At 42.0% G+C, this 22,149-nt stretch overlaps 2 protein-coding genes across 3 annotated transcripts; both read left to right on the forward strand.

Moving 5' to 3' along the window:
• Positions 1-68: 68 nt before the first annotated feature.
• naa10 (N-alpha-acetyltransferase 10, NatA catalytic subuni) lies at positions 69-3,542 on the forward strand. Of its 2 annotated transcripts, XM_019891003.1 has the most exons (8): positions 70-234; positions 744-842; positions 915-973; positions 1,054-1,099; positions 1,690-1,805; positions 1,882-1,926; positions 2,235-2,319; positions 3,105-3,542. In XM_019891003.1, the coding sequence occupies exons 1-8, from the start codon at positions 214-216 to the stop codon at positions 3,270-3,272; spliced, it is 639 nt and encodes a 212-aa protein (XP_019746562.1). In that variant the 5' UTR covers positions 70-213; the 3' UTR covers positions 3,273-3,542. The 2 variants fall into 2 exon arrangements, with proteins under 2 accessions (XP_019746563.1, XP_019746562.1); XM_019891004.1 differs by lacking the exon at positions 744-842 and having other exon boundaries at positions 69-234.
• Positions 3,543-7,420: 3,878 nt separating this feature from the next.
• On the forward strand, positions 7,421-21,551 carry LOC109528438 (rho GTPase-activating protein 4-like). Its single transcript, XM_019891007.1, has 21 exons — positions 7,421-7,507; positions 7,768-7,939; positions 8,331-8,493; positions 8,975-9,037; positions 9,116-9,241; positions 9,922-10,054; positions 10,255-10,472; positions 10,543-10,644; positions 11,663-11,830; positions 12,392-12,476; positions 12,557-12,584; positions 13,226-13,325; positions 14,634-14,694; positions 14,784-14,861; positions 16,365-16,493; positions 17,637-17,742; positions 17,863-18,117; positions 18,879-18,928; positions 19,086-19,317; positions 20,817-20,859; positions 21,361-21,551. The coding sequence occupies exons 1-21, from the start codon at positions 7,441-7,443 to the stop codon at positions 21,478-21,480; spliced, it is 2,499 nt and encodes an 832-aa protein (XP_019746566.1). The 5' UTR covers positions 7,421-7,440; the 3' UTR covers positions 21,481-21,551.
• The last annotated feature ends 598 nt before the right edge of the window (positions 21,552-22,149 follow it).

The following is a 22,149-nucleotide window of genomic DNA, read 5'->3' on the forward strand; positions in this document are numbered from 1 at the left end:
TTTAAAGCTTTTATTGTGAAGCGTCCTCTCAGTCATTCACCGGAACGGGCTGTTACTAATATGACAAAAGTTCACAGCCTCTTTCTTCCTTTACTTTGCTAGCCAGCCAATCGACTAGTTAGCTTGACTGGCTATTAAAAGTCGTGGTATAGTCATTGCTATGAATTGTTTGAGTGCTGTCATCTAGCTAACGCACACGGGAAACTAAACAAGATGAATATACGAAACGCCAGGGTAAGCATGTTGCTCGAATGCCGCTTACATAGAGGGTTACCTCAGTTAGCCGCATCACCTAGCAGACTAAACGTGCTGCTGCTGCTAACTGCATTAGCATTGTGGCCATTACTGTACTTTAGGAGTTGTTTTTGTTTGTACGTTGTGCATACATTAGTTACAGTATGTTCTGTCGGAGGCGGGACGTCTTTTCTCATGTCTGTATTTTGTATGCATTTTTATGCAGAGGTGGACAAAGTACTCACACTATGAGCTAATGTAGAGTACAGATACTTGTGCAAAATAGACTGGTAAAAGCAGAAGTACTGATTTGACTCCTTTACTTAAAAAATACACGTTCAGACTATGAACAAGTACGTTAGTAGGTGATTTGTAATTTTGGTCTGCAATTACACGGTTTTGGTATGGCACAAAATCTACATTGTCAATTTTTGTTACAGTCATTTGGTTTTTGTTCTGCTTGTTTGAATTAAAATTTCAATGGAATTGTCTCTCATGTTTGATTTCAGCCCGAGGATCTTATGAATATGCAGCACTGTAACCTCCTGTGTCTGCCAGAAAACTACCAAATGAAATACTACTTTTACCATGGATTGTCCTGGCCCCAGGTTGCCCACCTTTTGTCTTCTTTTTACACTTTTCCTTTTGTATTTTTGACTCGCTTGTTTCCTGTGTTTCAGTTATCGTACATCGCAGAGGATGAGAATGGCAAAATAGTGGGTTACGTGCTGGCAAAAATGTAAGTGCCTTATACATAACATTGCCAGCAAGGTGAATAACCTTCAGTGTTAATAGGATGACTTTTTTTTTTTTTTAAAGGGAGGAAGACCCAGATGATGTGCCTCATGGACACATCACATCCCTGGTATGTCTGAGCATGAGCTTGATGCACTAAAGTCACCTGAAATTACATTGTACCGTTCAGGTGACATAGTTCCTATTCATGCATCGGAGATTTGTTATAAACACGTTATAAGCATCAAACGCAACTGTTGATTCTGGGGTGAACGGTCCTGATTCTGAGGAGAGCAAATCTTGATTTTGCAGTGTGAAAGTTGATTTTCCGCAGTCACTTAAAAAAAAAAAAAAACTGAAATGACCAGCTACAAACATGTTCTGCACCTTGGCCTTATTTCTGCAGACTACTTTCAATTTTGCGGAGAGAGTTCAAATTCGCGGCAAATTCCGTGAAAAAGAAAATCAGAACTGAATTGCGGTGTGAAGTTGGCCTTAGAATGTCTGCTGGCTAGATGCTAACACACAGTGCAAAATGCCATACATAAGCTATCAAATAGCATCTCTGTGATGGTGTTTAACATTTTAAGCTGCAGATATTTGAACACAGACCACCCGATCACGACACATGTAGACAAACGGTTAGTTGCTAAAGAGTTCAAACCTGAAGACAACTGTGTACACATCAAACAATAAACAGTGGCCTTGAATGTCTCCCAGGCGGTAAAGCGCTCCCATCGACGTCTGGGTCTGGCTCAGAAACTGATGGACCAGGCCAGCCGCGCCATGATTGAGAACTTCAATGCCAAATATGTCTCGCTTCATGTCCGCAAAAGGTACCGCACGTCCTTCATCCAAGACTTCGGGTTGCCTGTGCCGTGTTTTCTAACCATTCTGTTGTCCTCACTACAGTAACCGAGCAGCCCTCCATCTCTACTCAAACACACTCAAGTTCCAGTAAGTCTCTTTCCATCAACTTGATGGAAATCCGAGAAGAAAAAAACATTGGCAGCGGGATTCATCTTGGGTTTTTGAGGATGTTTCACCTTTTAAGGCTTCTTAACTTCTAAATATTAGTTGTACAGTTCCCCTATTTATTTTTGAGCCCATGTGCAATTCAACAACCAGAAAGTTGCCAAAATTCAACTTTTTTCCTGAATGTACTGGTGTAGTTCATAAACTCAAGCAATGGAATGCATGACCCACTCATCTGTTTCATGGAGAAAATAGCCTGGAAGTGAGCCAGGTTTCTTCTTCCTGCGCAGGATCAGTGAAGTAGAACCTAAGTACTACGCAGACGGGGAGGATGCCTATGCCATGAAAAGGGACCTGGCCCACATGGCAGATGAGGTATACCAAAGCAATCATTTTATTAACTCATTCAGTACCAGCCATTTCTAGACCAAGTCTGAAAAGACGTTTAAAAACGTCTTTGGGAGTGAATGAGTTATAAAAATAAAAAAAAATCACAAGATTAGAGACTCAAAGATTAATTGACAACTAATCAATTATCAAATTGATTGATAATTGATCAACTGTGTAGAAAACTTTTTTTATTTAAAATAGGTCCTACAGGGTACGTTTAATCCATTACACTCGTCAACAGTAAACCTTTACCTAGAAAAAAAGTCAAGACTTTTTAAAGCACATCACATTTTTGAGATATTTAAATGTTTTTGTTATAAAAGCTCGCACACTATGGATTTTACCATGCGTTGTAATTTATAACTATGAACCTTGAGAAAAAAATCAGATGTTGCCAAACCTAATCCTTAATCCATAAATATTACTTAATAAATTACAGTATTACTTATTATTATTATCATCATAATCGGTATAAATGTTAAAGAAACTGCTACCTTAACACACACACAGCATCCATCCAGTGGAGCTCAGTGCTGCCCAGCATGAATATGGTACAATGTGACACTACGCTGAAGGCACATGTCTAAATTCAGGCTGCTCTGCACTAAATACTGTTTGGGCGGGGGAGAAGATGGTTTAAAAATCTGCAGTTTAGCAGGAGCGTTAACAATTTACCGCAAAATAGTGGTGGTTCACTGTACTTGCTGTCAAGGGTGAGTGTAGAATTTAACTGTGATTGTGATTTGGATTGTGACTGTTGCATCCCTTAGCTGAGAAAGCCTGGCTCCCGCGTGCCAGGTCAGGAGGCGCCTTCCGGTTCCGGTGACCCAGAGAGAGAAAATGAACGAGACAGCGGTGGAGACAGCAAAGAATTGAGTGAAGTCAGCGAGGCCACCGAGAGCACGGATGTCAAAGATTCCTCCTCTGATTCGCAATGACGCTCGTAGGCTTTTTTGTTTTTGTTTTTAATGAAGAGTGAAAAACCTAAACAGCCTTTTTATCCCCCCCATCCCCAACTTGACAATATTCTCTCAATCATAATGCGATGAAGAACACTGGATGCACCAGTTTTCTTTTGTTTGCTGTACACTTTGGTCTGCCCATTGAACACACTGATGCTAATAAATGTGTTAAAATACATTTATAGTATAGTACAGTTTGATGCCACTACTAGCGCAATAATTATAATAAACATATCGGGAATTGAAGACCTTGTACTGTGCTGCAGCCAGTTCTTTAAAAATTGTTATAATGCTGTTAGACTTTTTGAAGCTGCTGCCAACATAGTTCACAGGCACCATGAAGGTGCATTGGTGTCATCTTGTGGCCGCTTTGGTGTTTCTGAGCACAAAAGCAGCAAATTGATTTCTTCTTGCAACAAGTAATGGAAGATAGGTTCCCAAAAGCTCCACGAACTCGCCTTTTTTCATTTTCAAATGGGCTATTGGAAATGGACAGAAGCAGATCCTACTTTCGAATAGTGAAAAAGAGTGAGCCCCCCTCCCCCACGAAAACGTTTTGTGATTGCCTATAGGTGCCACAAGATGGCAGCAAAGCACATCATTGAACATCAACATAGTTCAGTGGCACCAAGAGGCCATCAGATGGTGCTGAAGCAAACTTGTACACGAGACCAAGGCTTTCCCCTGTGCATAAAAATAGCGAAGAGGTGGAGTTTTAAACCAGTAATGGAGAATGGATCCTCTAAAATAAGATAAAATAATAAATGCAATATTGAATACTCCTAAAACCAGCCAATTTAATCAATATGCAGTAAAAAATACGTCAAGAATTCTTGATCCTTGGGGTATTTGGATCAAGGCATGTCACAGATATGTTAAGAAACATAAGCGTCTCCTTTAATACTGCAGGCTTTGCTAGCTTTCATCTACTAAAGTCACAGAATCATGGAAAAATATTCTACTTCCCCAAATCACACACCTTTTTCAAATTGCTGGCTGTTTTTTTTTTCCGATTATGCAACATTATCCACTTTAGAGGAAGGAAGTATGTGAGTGAGAAGTTCATGACAGAATGTCCAGGGAGTTGGATTTGGGCCATAAGAAATGGAAAATAACTTGTTCATGGCACTTAAGAGTACACAGTTGTTGACTTGTGTATGTGATGCCAACAAAGCAGCATTTCTTTCTTTTTTTTTTTTTAAGAAGGATCACGAGATAGCAACCATAAACATCAAAAGTGCCATCGTGACCTCTCATTTTGGGACGCAACACAGAGTGCATAGTCAACAATGTGTGTGTGTGTGTGTGTGTATATATATATATATATGTGTGTGTGTACACACACGAGCGCAAACACACTTGGCCGATCACGCATGAATTAGTTGACACAAAACGCTATTCAAATACTCGACATTCAATGATTAATCTTCCTTTTGTGTGCACTATATACACTTTTTTAGGTATTTTTTGGAGATACTGATTAATGGGACAGATCATCGATACTTTGAGCTGATATTCATTTTCAGTGAAAGGGGAAATATTGATGTCAAAATTAACAACTCTGAAGTTGTCTTTCAGTGTATGTTTATTAATAATTTAACGTTTCAAACATAAACAGAAGGTGCAGAGAGTTCCCATGGTCAGCATCATGTCAGAAATGTGAATAAATGAATAAACTTAATTTGCAAATAATCTGTCCCTCTAAGAATGAAATGTAATTTAACGTGCCGATGTCCACTTCTTCAGTGTACCCGTTTCGAAAACCTCCAGCAGCTGCTTTCAATGCTGACCATTAATCAGTGCGTGTGTTTTCAAAGTTTAACTCGTGCAGGGGAAATGTTGGCCCCCAACGGTCTCCGATGGCACCCAGACACTTCCCGAGTGCACACGTGTAAATATGACGAAAGGGTGCACCGTGAGTCACGCGCAGTTGAGCGCTGAGAGCGAGAGCGAGCGAGAGAGAGAGAGTGAGTGAGAGAGAGCGAGAGAGAGTGTGATGAGTTACATTGCACCCCACCCACTTTTATGCGTGTCCAATGTGAGGGGGAGGTGAGAGCTAAGTGGCGTTACTCTGCCTGCTGCACTCTCACAATACCAACACATTAGACGAGTCAATCCTGCTCCTCCTCAGGTAGGACGCAGACACACGCCCTCACTTAAACGCTCTTGTTTGAAAAGTTATTTCAGCTTTTTAAGTCAAACTTTGGGCCCTTGGCCTTGCATGTGTTGCCGTCTTCTCCTGGCTTATCACCAGCAGTTTGTGAGTCAGCCAATGAGTGGTTTGTTGGTTTTACGGGCGTCACATGGCCGCCTATGGGTCCAAGGCAACTTCTTGAATAGTTGAAGGCGAACACGGTTGAGACATCTCACAAGTCGCCGCGAAAGTATTTGATTATTTATTTGTTTGTTTGTTTGTTATGATAGCGTGGCAAAGCTGTCCAAACGTGTTGAGGAGAAATGTAGGCCATTGGGCCAAAACCAGGGCAGGCAACGAAGGAGTTAAGGGGTCTCTGACACACAGCTGACATGAGCTGATATCAATGACAATGCAATGACAAGTATCCTTGATCCTCTCGCACGGGGCCCCCCTTACTAGTAGCTGTTGCTGCCTAGTAGGGGCCCTGACATACGGTTGATGATGGTCCACATCAACGACACAACTATTGAACATCCAGTGCAGTGACGGGTCGGGATAGGGGAATCTCCCTGATGGGGGCGCCCTACTAGCAAATCGGCTCTGTTTACCTCAATTATTTGATAAATTCAGTCTTTATTTATTCATCATCTTAGTTTTTTGTTTGTGGCGGGATGGTAGCTTCCGTGGTTCCACCTACGAGAGGAGGGTCAAGAGATAGGTGAATTTATTTATTTTTTAATCTGGTTGTAGTCGAAGGTGGTGGGAAAGCGTACAAGAAACGAAAGTAGCACAAATTGGTAGAAGGTGAGTGAGGTTGAAAAGAAAAAAAAACAGGCTGCTTGGTTTCATTATGCTGGTGTTGTGGTTTGGGTTTTGTGTGTTGCCCTTACTTGTGGCAGGCTGCTTGGTTTGAATTGAAGTTTCCGATGGAAGCGCCATCACTGCATTTCAGCAGAAGAGAATGTTGAAGTGTCATGTGTGACTTTTCAAAATGAGGAAGTGCGTGTGTGTGTGTGTGTGTGTGTGTGTGTGTGTGTGTGTGTGTGTGTGTGTTGGTCATAGAAGAAAACAGCACTCTTCCTCTTTTTAACACAATCACTTAAGTAAAACAAAACAAAAAAAAAACATCTTCCTTCATATAACTGAGCTCTTATCTTAAATGTCCAGTTACAGCTTTTAGACTATTCATGTTACGGTGGGCAAAAGTGTTTTGCAGCATGGCCACGTGCTTCAAGGAGTGTGAGCTTTAGGACATCTATTTGGATGGGCCATCACAGAAAAACAACAAAAACTGTATCATCACAGAGACAAGAAATCTGAAGTGAAAAACAAGAAAATTCAGGATCCAAGTTTCTTGGATGGTGTTTCCCAACCAATTGATTATTTCTAATTATTTTGAATAAGCTAAAAAAATCTGTAATTATCAACATCAGTTGATGGATGACACATTTTTCAGTTGTTTCACCCAGCTGTGTATTATTTTGCACTTCAATTTATTTTGAACAAAGACTAATACTCTGTGAGTTGTCAGTTCTATTTTGCATGTTTATTAATTTATTACCAATGAATTCTAACTCAGGGTGAGTTGTTTCTCTTTTATTTTAAACTTAGATTCCTTTTGTCAAAAATAAACGAGAGGTCTTTAAAATGATCTGACATTGGTTTAGTAGACATTTTATGTATCACAAGTAGTAGTATCTGTATCGGTTTGTACTCAAGAGTATTGGTATCTGTCTGGATGGACAAAAATGGTATCAAACAGATTGATGAACAAGGGTACTTTATTTGTATTAAATATTAATTTTGGGATCAATTAAGACAAATTATGACATTATTTGGAAAGTAGTCAATCATTAAAAAAAAAATTAGATTCATGAAGTATTTCACAACTTTCATTATTTTCTGTTTTTTTTAAACCTCCTCTACTTCTGAGCTGTTTGATTTACAAATCACCAAAGTTTTAAATTCTCACTTTGCTCCACAGAAGTCTACCTAGTTGGGGCAAACATGGCTTCCCATGGGAAGCTCAGGAAGGACAAGGTTGGCCTGGTGGACTATGACACACAAATTAAGGGTAAAACACAAAACCTTTTTTTGGGCTTGACATTGGCAGTACAGTGAGTCTCCCTTGACTTGACAGAGATAGAGTGAGATCAGGTGCTAAGTAATACTTTTGTGTTTTAACATTTTTAAGTGTGTATAAAGCGTGGTGGTGGGAGAAAAGCATTTTAATTGTTTTTTTTTTTCTCTTTATTGCTGGTGAGTTTGGAACATATCACTGTTGCAAAGCGTGGTTGCCTGTAGTATTATTTGATTCCCCTTGTCCCTTGCAAGAGGTTCGCTGTCAGCTGGTGGACCAACTGAAAGTTATGGACGTGCAACTGGAGCAGAAGAGCCAACATCTGCATGACTTTGCCGACTACATGCGGCGACGAAGCGAGATCGAGAGCGAGTACTCACGATCCCTGGACAAACTGGCCGAGAGGTTCACCAACCGCATCAAGAGGTAGCTCGTCAGCGCCGTTTTGTCACTCACTATTGGGGCACAATGTCACATTCACACCTATGGACAATTTCAATTCTTCACTGTTTTTGGACTGTGAGAGGAAAAAGGCACTTGAGCACTGAGAGGACAAGCAAACTCCACACAGGAAGCCCACCGCCCGTATTCGAACCTGGAACCTCAGAACTGTGAGGTGCACTTGATAAATGTTTGTCTAACATGCCGCCCCAACCAGGAGCTGATGGTTACAAAGAGGCCGGAATAATTTTTCATTTTTTTATTTTTTTTATTTTTATTTTTATTTTTAATGGTTTAGCTAGGAAGTGATGTTGCCGTTTGGATAGTGTACCTAGAAATGATCATATGTGTACTCTATCCGTGTTTTCGGTTACAGGAAAGAGGCAAGCAATCATTCTGTGGCCCAAATGTGGTTGGCCTTACTGTCACACACGCGGCAAGAAAGTAAAGATCACACCCAGCTGAGTGACAACTGCTCCACTTTCCTCATCCAGCCTCTCTACCATTGCCTGGAGTACACACAGAGGCTGGCCAAGAAGGTACTCAAAGTGTGTGTGTGTGTGTGTGTGTGTGTGTGTGTGTGTGTGTGTGTGTGTGTGTCTGCGTGTGCGCGTGCGTTTATGTGTGTTTAATGTCCATAGGAGCAACTGTTTATCTATTTTATGTGCGATCTGGACACCTGCTGGGTTATGATTGGAAGATGCAGTAGTTGTCCCCAGCCATTTGAGAATGTATTTAATATCCTCTCAGGAAACTATTCGTGCATGACAAATGCCTATTAGTTGGTTCTTGTTCTTTTGTCAGTGTGGCACGGCAATTTACTAGTAAGATCGAATTGCTTACTAATAGGCTATATCTAGGAAATCACATGACTAGTAGACACTGTTGTTCTCCTAGTGTGCTGAATTTTCATACTAGCAAAGACAAAGAGCAGACTAGTGCATGGGCAATTTGACGCCTTTGTTGGAAATGAATAAATGCTGAAAGGGCTTTCCATATGCATTTTTGCTTGGCTTCCAGAGTAAAGACATATGCACTCAGCTTCAGGACGGCCTGCTCAAGGTGACCACAGAGCTTCAAACTGTGCGTGAGAAACCCAAGGGCTCAAAGCAATTTTGTGTTTTATCGAACCAAGCAATGACTCATGCATCTCTGGTGCAGGCATGGCGGACATATTCCCACTACCACGCCGACTACCTGTGTGCGGACGGGAAGTTAAAGGAGGCGGAGAAACAGGAGGAAAAGCAGAGGCAGAGTGCAAAGAAACTGGAAAGGCTCATTGAGAAGGTGAACACCTACCCGAAGTGTAGTCCACCCATCTCCCTACCCCACTCTATTTTGTGGTCATCAGGTATTAGTTGACAAGGACAGATGGAAAATATATGTTGCAGTAAAGAGAATCAAATTAATGGCACGGTGAAGAAAATAAGGCTGTAATTTATCTGGACCAAATGATTTTTAATCAATGTCCAGGAATCTACCGTCGTTATGTACCTCACAGAGTGGAATAAAATCCCAAGGCTAGTTCACAGCAATGAGCTCTTGTGACAAAACAGAAGAGGAGCTTTTGTTCCCGTCGAATAAGGAACCAGAACCTATAAAAAGCTGTTTATTAAAATAGTCAGTCGTTCAAGCCTTATCAGAAACTTTCTGTGAACTCTTCACAATCCAAGCTGGTAACATCATTTTAGCACCCACATAAGCATCAAAAGCCCAAGTGAAATGTATTGCTTGTGAAATTGAACCGAAGGCCCATGAAAGTGATCAGGCGTAGCAGGTCAGCGCTGTCAAGAGTATTACAGCGTGCATCAGACGTATGTTTTCCTCACGCTCACAGTGTGCCGCACTTGTTCGTGACCTGCATTTCCATGAAAACTAACACTGGATGAAAGTCATTGTTCCAGCAACAGTACACATTTTTGAATGCATGCGTGAAAGTGATTTTTTTTTCTTCTGTGTACTTGTAGAGGCAAGGAAAAGTCCAAGACATTTACTTGAAGTGCACCAAGGCCAGAAATGATTACCTGCTCAATTTGGCGGCGGCGAACGCTTCCATGAACAAGTACTACCTCCAAGACATCTCGACTCTCATTGATGTGGGTCTGCACTTCTAAACTTTGCCTTCTTTTCAACTCTCAACTTCTGTGAAACAATGTGCTTTTTTTTTCAATATGCAGCCATCTGCAATGCAAAATGGAGATAGCTAGCTTTAGTCGTTGTGTTGTTCTCCAAATGATGTCGTGGTAGAAGCATGTGACGGGTCTTTGACATGCTGTGCCCCCCCCCCCCCCCCCCCACAGTCCGCGGAGGCGGGCACTTATCTTTGGGCCGAGTGATGCAGGCTTATCTGTCCAGTCGGCACCAGCTCCAGCACAACATGAATTCGGGCCTGCAACATCTTCAGCGCTCGGTCTCCGTGCTAGACCAGGGCCGGGACCGGGACGCCCTCCTGCAGGACCATCACGTCACCTTCTGTTTGCCCCTTCGCTTTCCCTACCAGCCCCACGATGGAGACCAGGTGGGTGTCCTGTACTTTGGCTTTTTTCTACATTCGTCCTCTTTTCCTTCTCATTTGGTTGGCCTTGCAGCTTTCTGAGATTAGCGCAGAGAGTGAGATGAGATGTGAGCTGGAGACCAGATTCAAACAGATCCAGACCAGGCTGAAAGCGGTTGCAGAGGAAACGCAGGAGGTAAAGTGTCACTGTCTGTCTACTCCAGGCTGACTTGAGGAGCGTCGTCCTCCTTCTCTCCCTGACCTCTGCATCTTCTGCTCTTGCCACTACTGTCCCTCACTACATGTGTAAATGTCCACTTTTGTCTTCCTCTTTGCCTGCTACCAGATCAAGCATCAATCGGCCGATATAGGCACTGAGCCTCTAAGCCAGGGATGTCAAACTCATTTTTGTCAGAGGCCAAATCATAGTTATGGTTTCCTTCAGAGGGCTAGTATGACTAGGAAACCAAATTGTAGGATCGCCTCATATTACATACTGTACACACAACAAAACTGGTGAACAACTAGTTTTGAATTCAGGCGTCAGTAATAATTGTTGACATTACATTTATTTTAAAAGGGGGATTGGGAACAAAAAAATACTTGAAATATGTCAGCATTAAAAAAAAAAGACAATTTCCAATTTTTGTATTTTATCAAGAAACATGAAGTCGATGCACATAATTTGCTTTTGCAGGTCATATAAAATGATGTGGTGGACCAGATCTGACCCCCAGGCCTTGAATATGACACTTGTGCTCGAAGCCATGGATGGGCAATTGGCAGCCGTGACCACACTCTGAGTGGCCACTTAATGTATTTTTAGGGGAAAAAGCCCCCATAACGCCTCCATGAATAAATTTGTTGCAGAATGGACGCTGGCTGGCCGTCTCCATGATGGGGTCAAGTTCTTGGTGATTGTATAATGGTAGACAAACGGCGTAAGAACAGTCACGCCGATATGTAAAATACCATGGCCAGGACACTCACAGGCAATACTGTAGTGAAAATGACTCCCAAAGATAATTTCAGCATTCTCTTCAATCTCCTGTTCGAATTTCTTCTGCTCAATGCTACCGTCTCCAAATGCACAAAAGGACCGGTTTCATTACAGTCCGATAAAGCTTTCCTTTCCTTTCACTACATTTAATGCAAGGCTTCCGTGAATTTGAGTCCGACGTGTCCAAAATGTTGCTTTTGCCCGACCGCTGCAGGCAAACAAGAGCATGTCAGCTGCCCAGTCGTCTTTGTTGGAAACTATGGCCGACTTGGACTTGGAGCCTAACAGCAGCCAGGAGGAGAGCACAGAGAGCCTGCTAGCCCGGCCCAGTGTGGCTCGCCGCAGAGCCAACCAGCAAGAAATAGAGAACCTCTACCTCATTGTGAGGGTTTTTTTTTTTTTTTAAAGTAACAGACCACAATGACAAACTGTATGCTGTCAAGTGAGACAAGGTTGTTAAGTTGTCAATTGCATTCAAGTTCTACATGTTTTGATGGCGCTCCCAATTGTAAGAAATGACATAGGTCTACATTTGAGATTTTCTGTTGTGAAAATTTCGGTCTTTGGGGAATGTGATAGTTAACATTTTGTTCTGAATAAGCTGAGTACCTCCTTTAGGACTCATAAAAGGGGTCTCAAACTCCGTTCCTCCTATCTTTCATGTTTTAGATGTTTCCCTCCTCCAACACACCAAATGATAAGGATAATTATCAGGCTTCTGCATAGCTTGCTGCTGAGCATTTGAATCACGTGTGTTGGAGGGAAACATCTAAATCAGGATAGAGACCCTCGAGGAAAGGAGTTGGGCACCCCTGATTCACACAATTTGACAATTGCTCCGGTGTGTGGTGTGCCATTTTATAAAAATACACCTTTGTGTCAGTTACATGCGCTACACGCACAGATGGGCTCACTGAATGACAACAGATGCTTTGTCTTCTAGAGAGTCAAGGAGTTCCTGGTCGGCACCTCTTTGGAGTCCAAGCTGCAAGCCAAACACGACCTGCTTAAAGTTGCTGTTGAAAAAGGTTGCGCCAATGCATCATCCGCACTTCAAACAATGACCTGTACGAGAACTTAATTTATTTTTAATTCCACCATATCCTAGGTCAAGCATCAAATAGACATCTGCCAAGGTAAGTCAACCCCCTTTTATTGGGGGGATATGTTTTAGACCCAGCCACAAGAGGGTTTTTGTTGTTGTCTTATGTGTGGTTTACCCCTTTCCACATGCTGTGCATTTAAACTTTTAAAACAGACTTAGATATATCAAACAAATTTTTGAAGTATTCCTTATCACATAGTCGTATAGTTTAACATTAACGTGTTCAAACTACAACATTTAATCTAATGAAAGTCAGCCAACATAATGCTAACATAATGCGGAATGCCATAGATGGCCTTACTGAATGCACACACCCGTTACTTCATTCAGTACACCCACCGTATGTATCTCCTTGCTGGAAATGACAGTGGCAAAAGATAATTTTTTTTTTTTTTTTTTTTTTTTGAGGTTGTGCGTGGGGATAAGTTGTGCGTCGAATTTACTTTCACATTGACAGGGATAAAGGCAAGTTTGCATCATGTAAAAAAATATTTGTCTTTAGAATCAGCAAGCTGTTTGTCGCTGATGTTATTTCCAGCTGACTGATCCAGAAAAGATAAAAATTTGGGATATGACGAACATTGGTGCATAACTGGACTGCGTATACTTGTGCATATGCAGCAGTGTTGGTGTTAACGGGATGAGGACCATTTGTTTTTTTTCTCATTCCAGACACAATGGGAAGTCTACACGTGTTCGAAAACTTCCCTCCAGTAGCAGTTTGTTGCACAACCACAAACTTTTCAACGGTGACATGCTGACCTTCATGCAGGTAATGAAATTTGGCATTTCTATAAATAAAAAATATTGATACATTATCTCACAAAAGTGCTCAACCCTCACAATTTTGTAATTTTCTTAAATTATATCTTTTCGTGGGGCAATATTGAAGAAATGACACTTTGCTACATTAGCGGATGGTCGGTGTACAGCTTGTGTAACAGTGGAACTGAGCTGCCCCCTCAAAATAACTCAACACACAGCCATCCATGCCTTAACTCAGAGGTCAGCAACCCAAAATGTTGAAAGAGCCATATAGGACAGAAAAACCCAAAAAACAAATATGTCTGGAGCCGCAAAAAAATAAAAGCTTTCTATAAAACTTACAATGAAGGACACATGCTGTATGTATGTAGGAGACTGGACTGTCTCAGAATTGTTTATGTTATTCATTCCTTTGTTGTGTGTTCACAAACGCCCCCATAGAATTTATTTTGTAATTTCCTCGCTTGATATTTTGTTTTGGTGCATTATCTTCGCTTTTCTTAGTGTCAGTGAAGTGATCATTAATTTCCATTTTTCTGAGGCTGTCTTTGAACGCCTCTCGAGAAGAGAGAAGGCACGGAGTCAGACACAGACTGTCTGTGTTTGTCGAGACTGTTAAAAGCATAAATAACGTGTATGTTTTAAAAAACCAACACCACAGCTCTCCTTTTTCGGAGCTGCAACATGTACCTATATCTATTTGAGCTATATTAGCCTACTATCAAAATCTTTTTCGATTTTCAAACATTTTTTATAAAGCTCCAGGGAGCCACTAGATGTTGCTAAAGAGCCGCATGCGGCTCTGGAGCCTCGTGTTGCCGACCCCCGCCTCAACTGCTGTCAACAAAGGTGACTGCAATTCAAACTGAAAATGTCCAAATGTGGCCTAACTGCCCATTTTTCATCCTCGCTGTCATATGGCAACTTAGTGTTGCACAGTCTCGGGTGTGAATGGGGAACAGGCATGTCAAATTTGGTGTTATTGCTCTCACATTCATTGTGGTCACTTGAAGTTCAACATGGCGGAACCTAATCCGACACACAACAAATAACCTTCCGCTTTCTGTTTGGTTGAGCAGACAAACGTGTTTGTTTCCTCGGCTGTTTTTTACCACAAAAATAGAAAAATATTTTCTTTATTTAATTTTCTTAATTTTTTTGCTACATTAAAGAAAATCAATAAAGGGTGTGTTTTTCCACATATAACGGACAACCCCACTCCAAAAAAAATCGGAAACACTGTCATTCAATTAATGATACTTGAGTACCCACTGTATGTACGTATTTATTTTGTGTTCCTCCATATGTCGAGCAGGCCTCAGGTCAACAGATTCCAGTTGTGGTGGAAAGTTGCATTCGCTTCATCAATCTCAACGGTGAGCCCCGACGACTGCCTTTTGGGAGACTCCGAAGCGCGTGTTGAGCGTCTTTCATGACGAATTCTCATTGTCGCTCTGTTCCGTAGGCCTCCACCATGAAGGCATATTTCGGGTGTCGGGTTCTCAGGTGGAAGTCAACAATTTGAGGGATGCGTTTGAACGAGGTAGGTTTTCTACAGTGTCTTGTTCATGAGACCGCAGTCATAAAATAAACAGATTTAAAAAAAATTAGACAGAAATTCTTTTGGTGGTCACTTTTTGGAAAAATAGTCGCTACAGGGGTTTGGGGAAGTTCCTAAGTTGTCAATACTGACTGCTTTTGTAACCTAGCTCCTCTGTTTGCTGCCATGTTGTTAGTGTAAGAAGTGCATTTAAAAACTACTTTAAACCCCCAAATAAAGAAGTTGAATTAGTAGCTCTCCTTTTACAGTACACAATGGGCCTCATTAGTGATAAATGCATTGGAATGGTCGTACTCTGCGCACAAGTTGAGCATATACGCAAAATCACCGTCGCATTCACTACACGACTGCACCGGCCCATTTTCTTTAATTTGTGTGCATATATTGATGAATCAGAATTTATCGTAAATGACAGCGTGTGCATGTGGCACACTAATTTGCATGAGGTGAGCCCAGATTTCCTCCTAAAGGGCTGTCGGTTTGAGACATCTCAGCCAATGCCTGGAGGTTTAAAGTAGCGAGAGATTAAAAAAAAAACATTTAGAGAGACGGCCCCAAAACGTTCAGAATGTTGTCAGTCTTTGTCCTATTTTCAGAAAGTTTGTCTCATTAGACAGCTTGCTGAACATGACACCATGGTAATGTTGCCGACCATTTTTAGTTAATTCAATAAAAACTTAAATTAGAGAATGCGGGATAGAAGGCGCTCATTAAAAAAAAAAAAAAAAATCACGATGAGCCAATCTGTAAAACACTCTACAAGTTGTTGGAATAGAAAGAATAAATATAGCACAGCAAATAAATTTTAATTCATGCCGGTCGGTCGGACTCACGTCACAAGCAAGCCAACGGCGACATGTGTAGGATCTTTTGGATGGCCGTTTGTCAACTCTAAATGTTAGGCGATGCTGTTTTGTAGCGTGCGGATGGACTTGATCGATTACAAAAACCTTTAAAACCAGGAAATGCAAGCCGTTTGCTGGCTTTTGCGGCTGCACGGTCTGCATATTGCTGTCACTTGTTGAGTGACAAATGTGGACACACAGAGAGTGGCGCCGTCTTTTGTACAGTAAGCCACATACATAAACACACTTGAACCACAAGCGGGTGAAAGTGAATGGGGTGGTCCTTCACAGCTATTTAGGACATTAGTCAACTCATGAGCAAATTCTCGGTTTAAGTTTTTACTGTTTAAATTATTATTAGTGTTTATATAAATTGCTGCTCGAGTTTCAATATGTTATTCATCCTGTGTATTTTTTTTTAATTATCTTTGTTCGCATTTTTTCAGAAGCTAATTTGTGCGTATGCATGGTGTGAGGATATTCAGAATTTGTTCACAAAATACGCACAAATACAAGTCCGAAGATGTTGATGACTCACTCATTGCTAGCCTATGCACACAAACTGTTGCGTACGTGCGTAGAGGTGATGTCTGGAATATCCAGTTGAGATGCAGGGTTGTTGTTTTGGCTCCCCCCGTAGGAGAAGACCCACTGGCCGAACACACATCTGACCTGGATTCTGTTGCTGGAGTGCTAAAGCTGTATTTCAGAGATTTGAAGAATCCCCTCTTCCCTGTAGACAGCCTCAGTCGCCTGCTGGAGTACGCCTGTGAGTGTTGTCATCGTCGTCGTCTCTTTGTGTTTGGAGCAATGTTCCGTCTAAGCTACGCGCGTGAGCAATTGTGCACTTATCTCATCCTATCAGCGCACACGGTGACAGCTGGCACGCACCATACACACACATACCACAGTTCTACACTCATTCCTTGTACCCACCCCACTTTAATCTACAATCTGGACACCAGACAATTCCCACTTCCATTACAGTTTGAGTAGTGCGGCGGAGGGTGCGCACTCATTGTTCTACAACAGTTTGATGCATACATTGACACACATCACACTCACCGCAGACGAGAGGCTGCAGGTGACGGACATAGTTTACGAACCCCTTGAATGAGGATCTTCCGCGCGCTTCAAAGGTCAGGCAAATAGGAATTTTTGTGTTTCAGTAAATGATGTGTTTTCCATTATTTATGACTAGACAATGTGTGACCATAGTTATACAGACTGGCATAATTAATTATGCTTAAAGTAACGTGTGCTAAAATAAAAGTCTCACACACACACACACACACACACACACACACAATTTATTTTTTCAACTTTTTCATCTCTTATGAGATAACTGTTCGAAATCTTACCTGAACTTAATGTCAGAGTTTCCTGCTCCTTGCCAATCTACGATGCCTTACCATTACATGGCATTGGATTTTTTTTATTTTTTAATGATTCCCTCACTCCCCTTGTCCAACACACACGCAGTTACAAGGCAACGTGACCGTTTTCAAAAGATTAAAACGTGTATAGTACGTACCAAAACAGTGATAAAAGAAGATATCCAAATGGCAAGTATCGACTTGACCATGATGCTGAGCGTGTGGACATACGAACAGTATGTCGATGGCTGTCATGGCCGCCAGTCATACTTGATTGGTTGATTTTTGACCCAACAAAAGCATAACAGTCATATAACCCAATAAATGTTTAATTTGGACCAACAGTTTGGTGACTTTAATTAGAAATATCCCAGAGTTTTGACCCAACAAAAGCAATCCAAAAATTCAGTGAATGAAATAACCCAATTATTTTTTTTAGAGTGCAACGTCCTACTTTACCCACGATGCGATTACTCATTTGCTGCCTTCTCTTCAATTTTTCCTGTTGTGCTCGTTCACAATGACTTCTCCGTCAGACATCAAAAACGATGGCGAAAGAGCTGATCAGCTGAAAAGTGTCATCTCGTCCTTCCCTGAGCCGCTCATCATTGTCATGAGATACCTCTTTGCTTTTCTTCATCAGTGAGTGCAAACCCACCTGCCACACACCTGTCTGTCTGTCTGCCTTTTCATTCCAATTTAAGAAAAGCTTACCCATTGTCGTGTAGTGTTGTCAAATTGTGATTTGCCCGGTGTTCCCAGCGTGTCGCAGTACAGCGACGAGAACATGATGCAGCCGTACAACCTGGCCGTGTGCTTCGGTCCCAGTTTGGTCAGAGGGACTCGGGAGCAGGAGCAGGACCAGCACCAGGACCAGCAGGACGCTGTCTCCCTGCAGCCGCAGATCAACGCCCTGGTCAAGAGTTTCATCATCCAGCACGAGAGCATCTTCCCCGGTCAGAGCGAGGTGCGAGGTCCCGTGTACGAGAAGTGCATGACACTGGAACAAGATGACGGGTGAGAGAAAATCAGTCAATCCAATTTTCACATTACTCTGCTCCCCCAAACAATTTTTTTTCTGCTGTTCTACTCCTTCCACGTTTCAATTTGAACATATTCACCTCATTTAGGACATCTTGTGAGCCATTTCGACCTTTGCAACTCATTCAGGAGATTTTGGGAACTGTTTCTCCACATTCCTCAAATTTACAGACATTTTACTCATTGACCTCATCCTTCCGCATTTCTCAGTCGATCTAAGCCATTCCCGCTTCAGTCCAGCTCAGTTCAGGACAGTGTACGGAATGATTTGTCATGATCCCCATTTCACAATATAATTCTAATCCTTTGACTATTTCTCAACCGATTCAAGTCATTCCAACTCAAGCCTCACGTTCTTCCTTGAAACAATTCCCCAGCATTTCTGTTCAAATTTCGCTCTTCAAAGTTTGCATTCAACTGCCACACAAATTGGAGCTACTGCACACAAGTCCACATTCGTTGATGCAACCTTTTTGAAAATGAGAGCTACTTCATGGGTATTGATTATTTCAATGGGCTTCCAGTTAGATACACACTTCTGAAACAACAAATTTGCTCAAATAACCTTTAATAATATTATGAAGGGCAATCAGAATTTATTTGAAGGCATTGATCATGTTAATGATTTTTCACAATAATTAGAAAATATCAATTTACAACGCTTTATTTTTATAAATCTTGGCCAGTGTTCACATTTTTTTTTGCGCTTTCTGATGCAGTTATTTTTCCTTCCACAGTGAGCCAAATGTGGAGGAAGGTGACGGTGAGGCAGAGTTCTGTAAAATTGGTAAGTTCATTTGAACATCTTACTTTTTTTTCTTTTGACAAGAAACGCAAATCAATAATTGACAAGTATGCCCCCACGAGGAAGGATTACTGTATGCATCTTGGCTGATTAAAGTTTGTGAAGCAGGACACAAATTAACAGATATGATGTGCAACAGAAGTGGAAGCGGGACACCCGGTCAATCGCAGTAACTCAGCGACAGGAGCCCTGCAGAAAAACAGCGAGGCTTCCAAAGCTGACAAGAGTGGATTGGCGGATCACCGCAGGACTGCATCGGGACCAGCCGGGGGTAGCGTCCCCACGGGCGGGGCAAAGGTCATTCTCCAGATTCCCACCGGGCCCCAATGCCGGCCAAGGAGGATCCACTCTCCTGGTTTTGCACGTAGAGAGTGAGTACCGAGCTATCAACGGATTCATGCTGGGCTGTCAAACTCATATTCATCCTACTTTGGAGGAATGACTGTAACCAAGGAAATATATTATCACCTCATCATTACGTGTACAGTAAACTAGCCTCCATCACCGGGGTTACAGTCCAGACCAACGCAGCAATAAGTAAAATCAATAGAGAAATACCCTCTATGTGCCTTGCGACTGACTGGCGACCAGTTCAGTGTGAAGTCTGCCTTTGGCCCAAAGTCAGCTGGGATAGCAACACCCCGTGACCCTCCTCAGGATTAGCCGTCTTGAAAATGGATGGATGGATGGAAATTTATGTCAAAAGGGATCTGGTGAAAATGAATGCTTCTAAAACTGTGTATTTTTGTAGAGCTTCTCCAAGAATGAAAAGAACAAATCAATTTCTGGAAAATATGAAGTAGACAGGTGGCACAGTGATCGACTTGCCCACGGGGACGCCTCATAGCGTAGAGGTGCAGGGTTCTATTCCGGCCCTAACTGTGTGGAGTTTGCATGTTCTCATCGTGCCTGCGTGGGTTTTCTCTGGGTACTCCGGTTTCCTCCCACATTCCAATAACATGCATGGCAGGTTAATGGAACACTCTAAATCAGGGGTGCCCATTATGTTGATCGCGATCCACCAGTAGATCGCGGACTGATCCCAAGTTGATCGCGAGGGGTGTAGAGGAGAAAAAAAAACAACAACCATTTGTGTGTCTTTGTGTATGTTGGTAATATATTTTTTGTGTTAATGTAAACTGTACCCTAATCATCCTATCAGTCTCATTTTCACAAAAAGTATTTATAAAACAAAATAAAGCAGGTAAATCTTTAACCTACGGTGGCGCGTGACCTGCGTCACCAGAAGTTGTTAGCGCTCAGCAGTCTGCAATTGCAGCTTGTGATCAGAGCTATTGCGCTATATCTTTTATCGTTATCATTATTCTCATTCAGAGTTTGTTTCGTGTACAATTCACCGAGGGCACAGGCAAAGAATAGGAATCTAGAGGGCCAAGGGAAGCACTTTAAAATGGTACGTGTGAGCTACGATAGTTAACAGGCTGCAAAAGTGCGTCGCATGCCTCCGTGTCAGGCTGTTGCTTATCATGGCATGTGCGCGGTAATGGGTTGATCGCGGGAGGTTGGTTGATCGAAAAGTCGATCTTCGGTCCAAAAGGTTTGGGCACCCGTGCTCTAAATGGTCCCGTGTGATTGTGAATGCTAGTTTGTCTTTGTGTGCCCTGCGATTGGCTGGCAACCAATTCAGGGTGTTCCCCGCCGAATGCCCGAAGACAGCTGGAATAGGCTCCATCATGCCCGCGACCCTCGTGAGGATAAGCGGATTAGAAAATGGATGGATGAAGTTGATGGACTTGATTTTCTTTATTGGGCAACATGAAATGATGTGGTGGGTGGGATTTGAGTTTGACACCCATGAATTAATTGATCAATAAGTCAGAATCTCACCCGCCATCTTTTCCTCCTCCAGACAGATGAACGCCTCCCCTGAAGATGTCATCAATGTAGATAAGGTTTGTGGTCCTCCTCCTTTGTCCTTTTGAATGGACCAATTCCAAACGCTGTTGCACCTTTTCCCAAGGCGAGAGCTTCATTTGTTCCACAACCAGGCTCAGAACTAACACTCAAATCTTACTTTCCAAGTGAAATCAATGCTATTTGTTAGCCCGTCTTTTGTGTTTTGCATTGTGAAGCTAAATAGACTCTTCCAAGTCACAAATTACCCAACTGTTGCTTATAAGTGATTTGAGTTGGGTTCACTGCCACCATACAATGCTCGTATCTCCACCGAACGATGGCTGGTATCTTGAGAAACTTCTAAGTCGGGATCACTTGTCCACAAGGTACAACTGAATTCATTGCGTCTCTTCATAAGCACCTTAGCTTGTTGTGTTATTGGGCGAGAGACATGTCCATCGTCATAACAGTGCCTGATGCCATTGCCGGTGTGACTGATTTGGGATCTTAAGCTGAATGAAGTGCAAATCATACAAGATTCTCTCCTCCTTTCGCAGGATGTATGTCGGCAGATGGACTCGGTCTTCAAAGAGCTCATCTCCAAGCGTACCCTGCAAGAGCACCCATCTTCCTCGTCTTCCTCCTTTGCAGGAGCCCCAAAGGAACGGCGGGTGTGAGGGGGGAGCCTCCAGAATGAGTGCACTTGACTAAAATGAATTAAGTCAACACATGAAAGCTGTGAAAACAAGAGCAAAAACATGTATTTAATTGTTGAAAAAGCATTCACATATATCAGGCCATGAAATGTTGAACAATTTTCCATATTCCATCAATCCCGCATTACACACATTTCACACACACACACACACACACACACACACACACACACACACACACACACACACACACACACACACACACACAAAAACAACCTAATTCTCCCCCTCCCCCAAATTTGAAATCTTTCACATACTCTCCTCCCTCCTTGTTTCCTGACCAGTTCAAACCATTCCAATAACTTCAAGTTTCGCATTCTACATTTCAACAATTGAATTGATTCCACAGCATTTCAGTTTATCTTCAGCAATCGCATAGTTCTATAGCCTGCAGTGCAATGTTTTATGTTCCTCATAGTCAAATATCTCTTTTGAAGGATGTTTGCCACAAAAGGACTGTTTTTGCACTTACTTTGCATTCGCGGCAAGGTATTTACAAAGAAATGTAATCTAAAATTGGAAAGATCCCAAATATTTGTTTTATGAAAATAAAACTTGCCTATCAAAAGTCAAACGTTAGTTCCAGAATGAAGTATCTCGTACTGCATCTCTCAGTCTAATTGTTTATGT

This window comes from Hippocampus comes, unplaced genomic scaffold, assembly GCF_001891065.2.
Source record: "Hippocampus comes isolate QL1 unplaced genomic scaffold, H_comes_QL1_v1.1 scaffold174, whole genome shotgun sequence".
Lineage (NCBI taxonomy): Eukaryota > Metazoa > Chordata > Actinopteri > Syngnathiformes > Syngnathidae > Hippocampus > Hippocampus comes.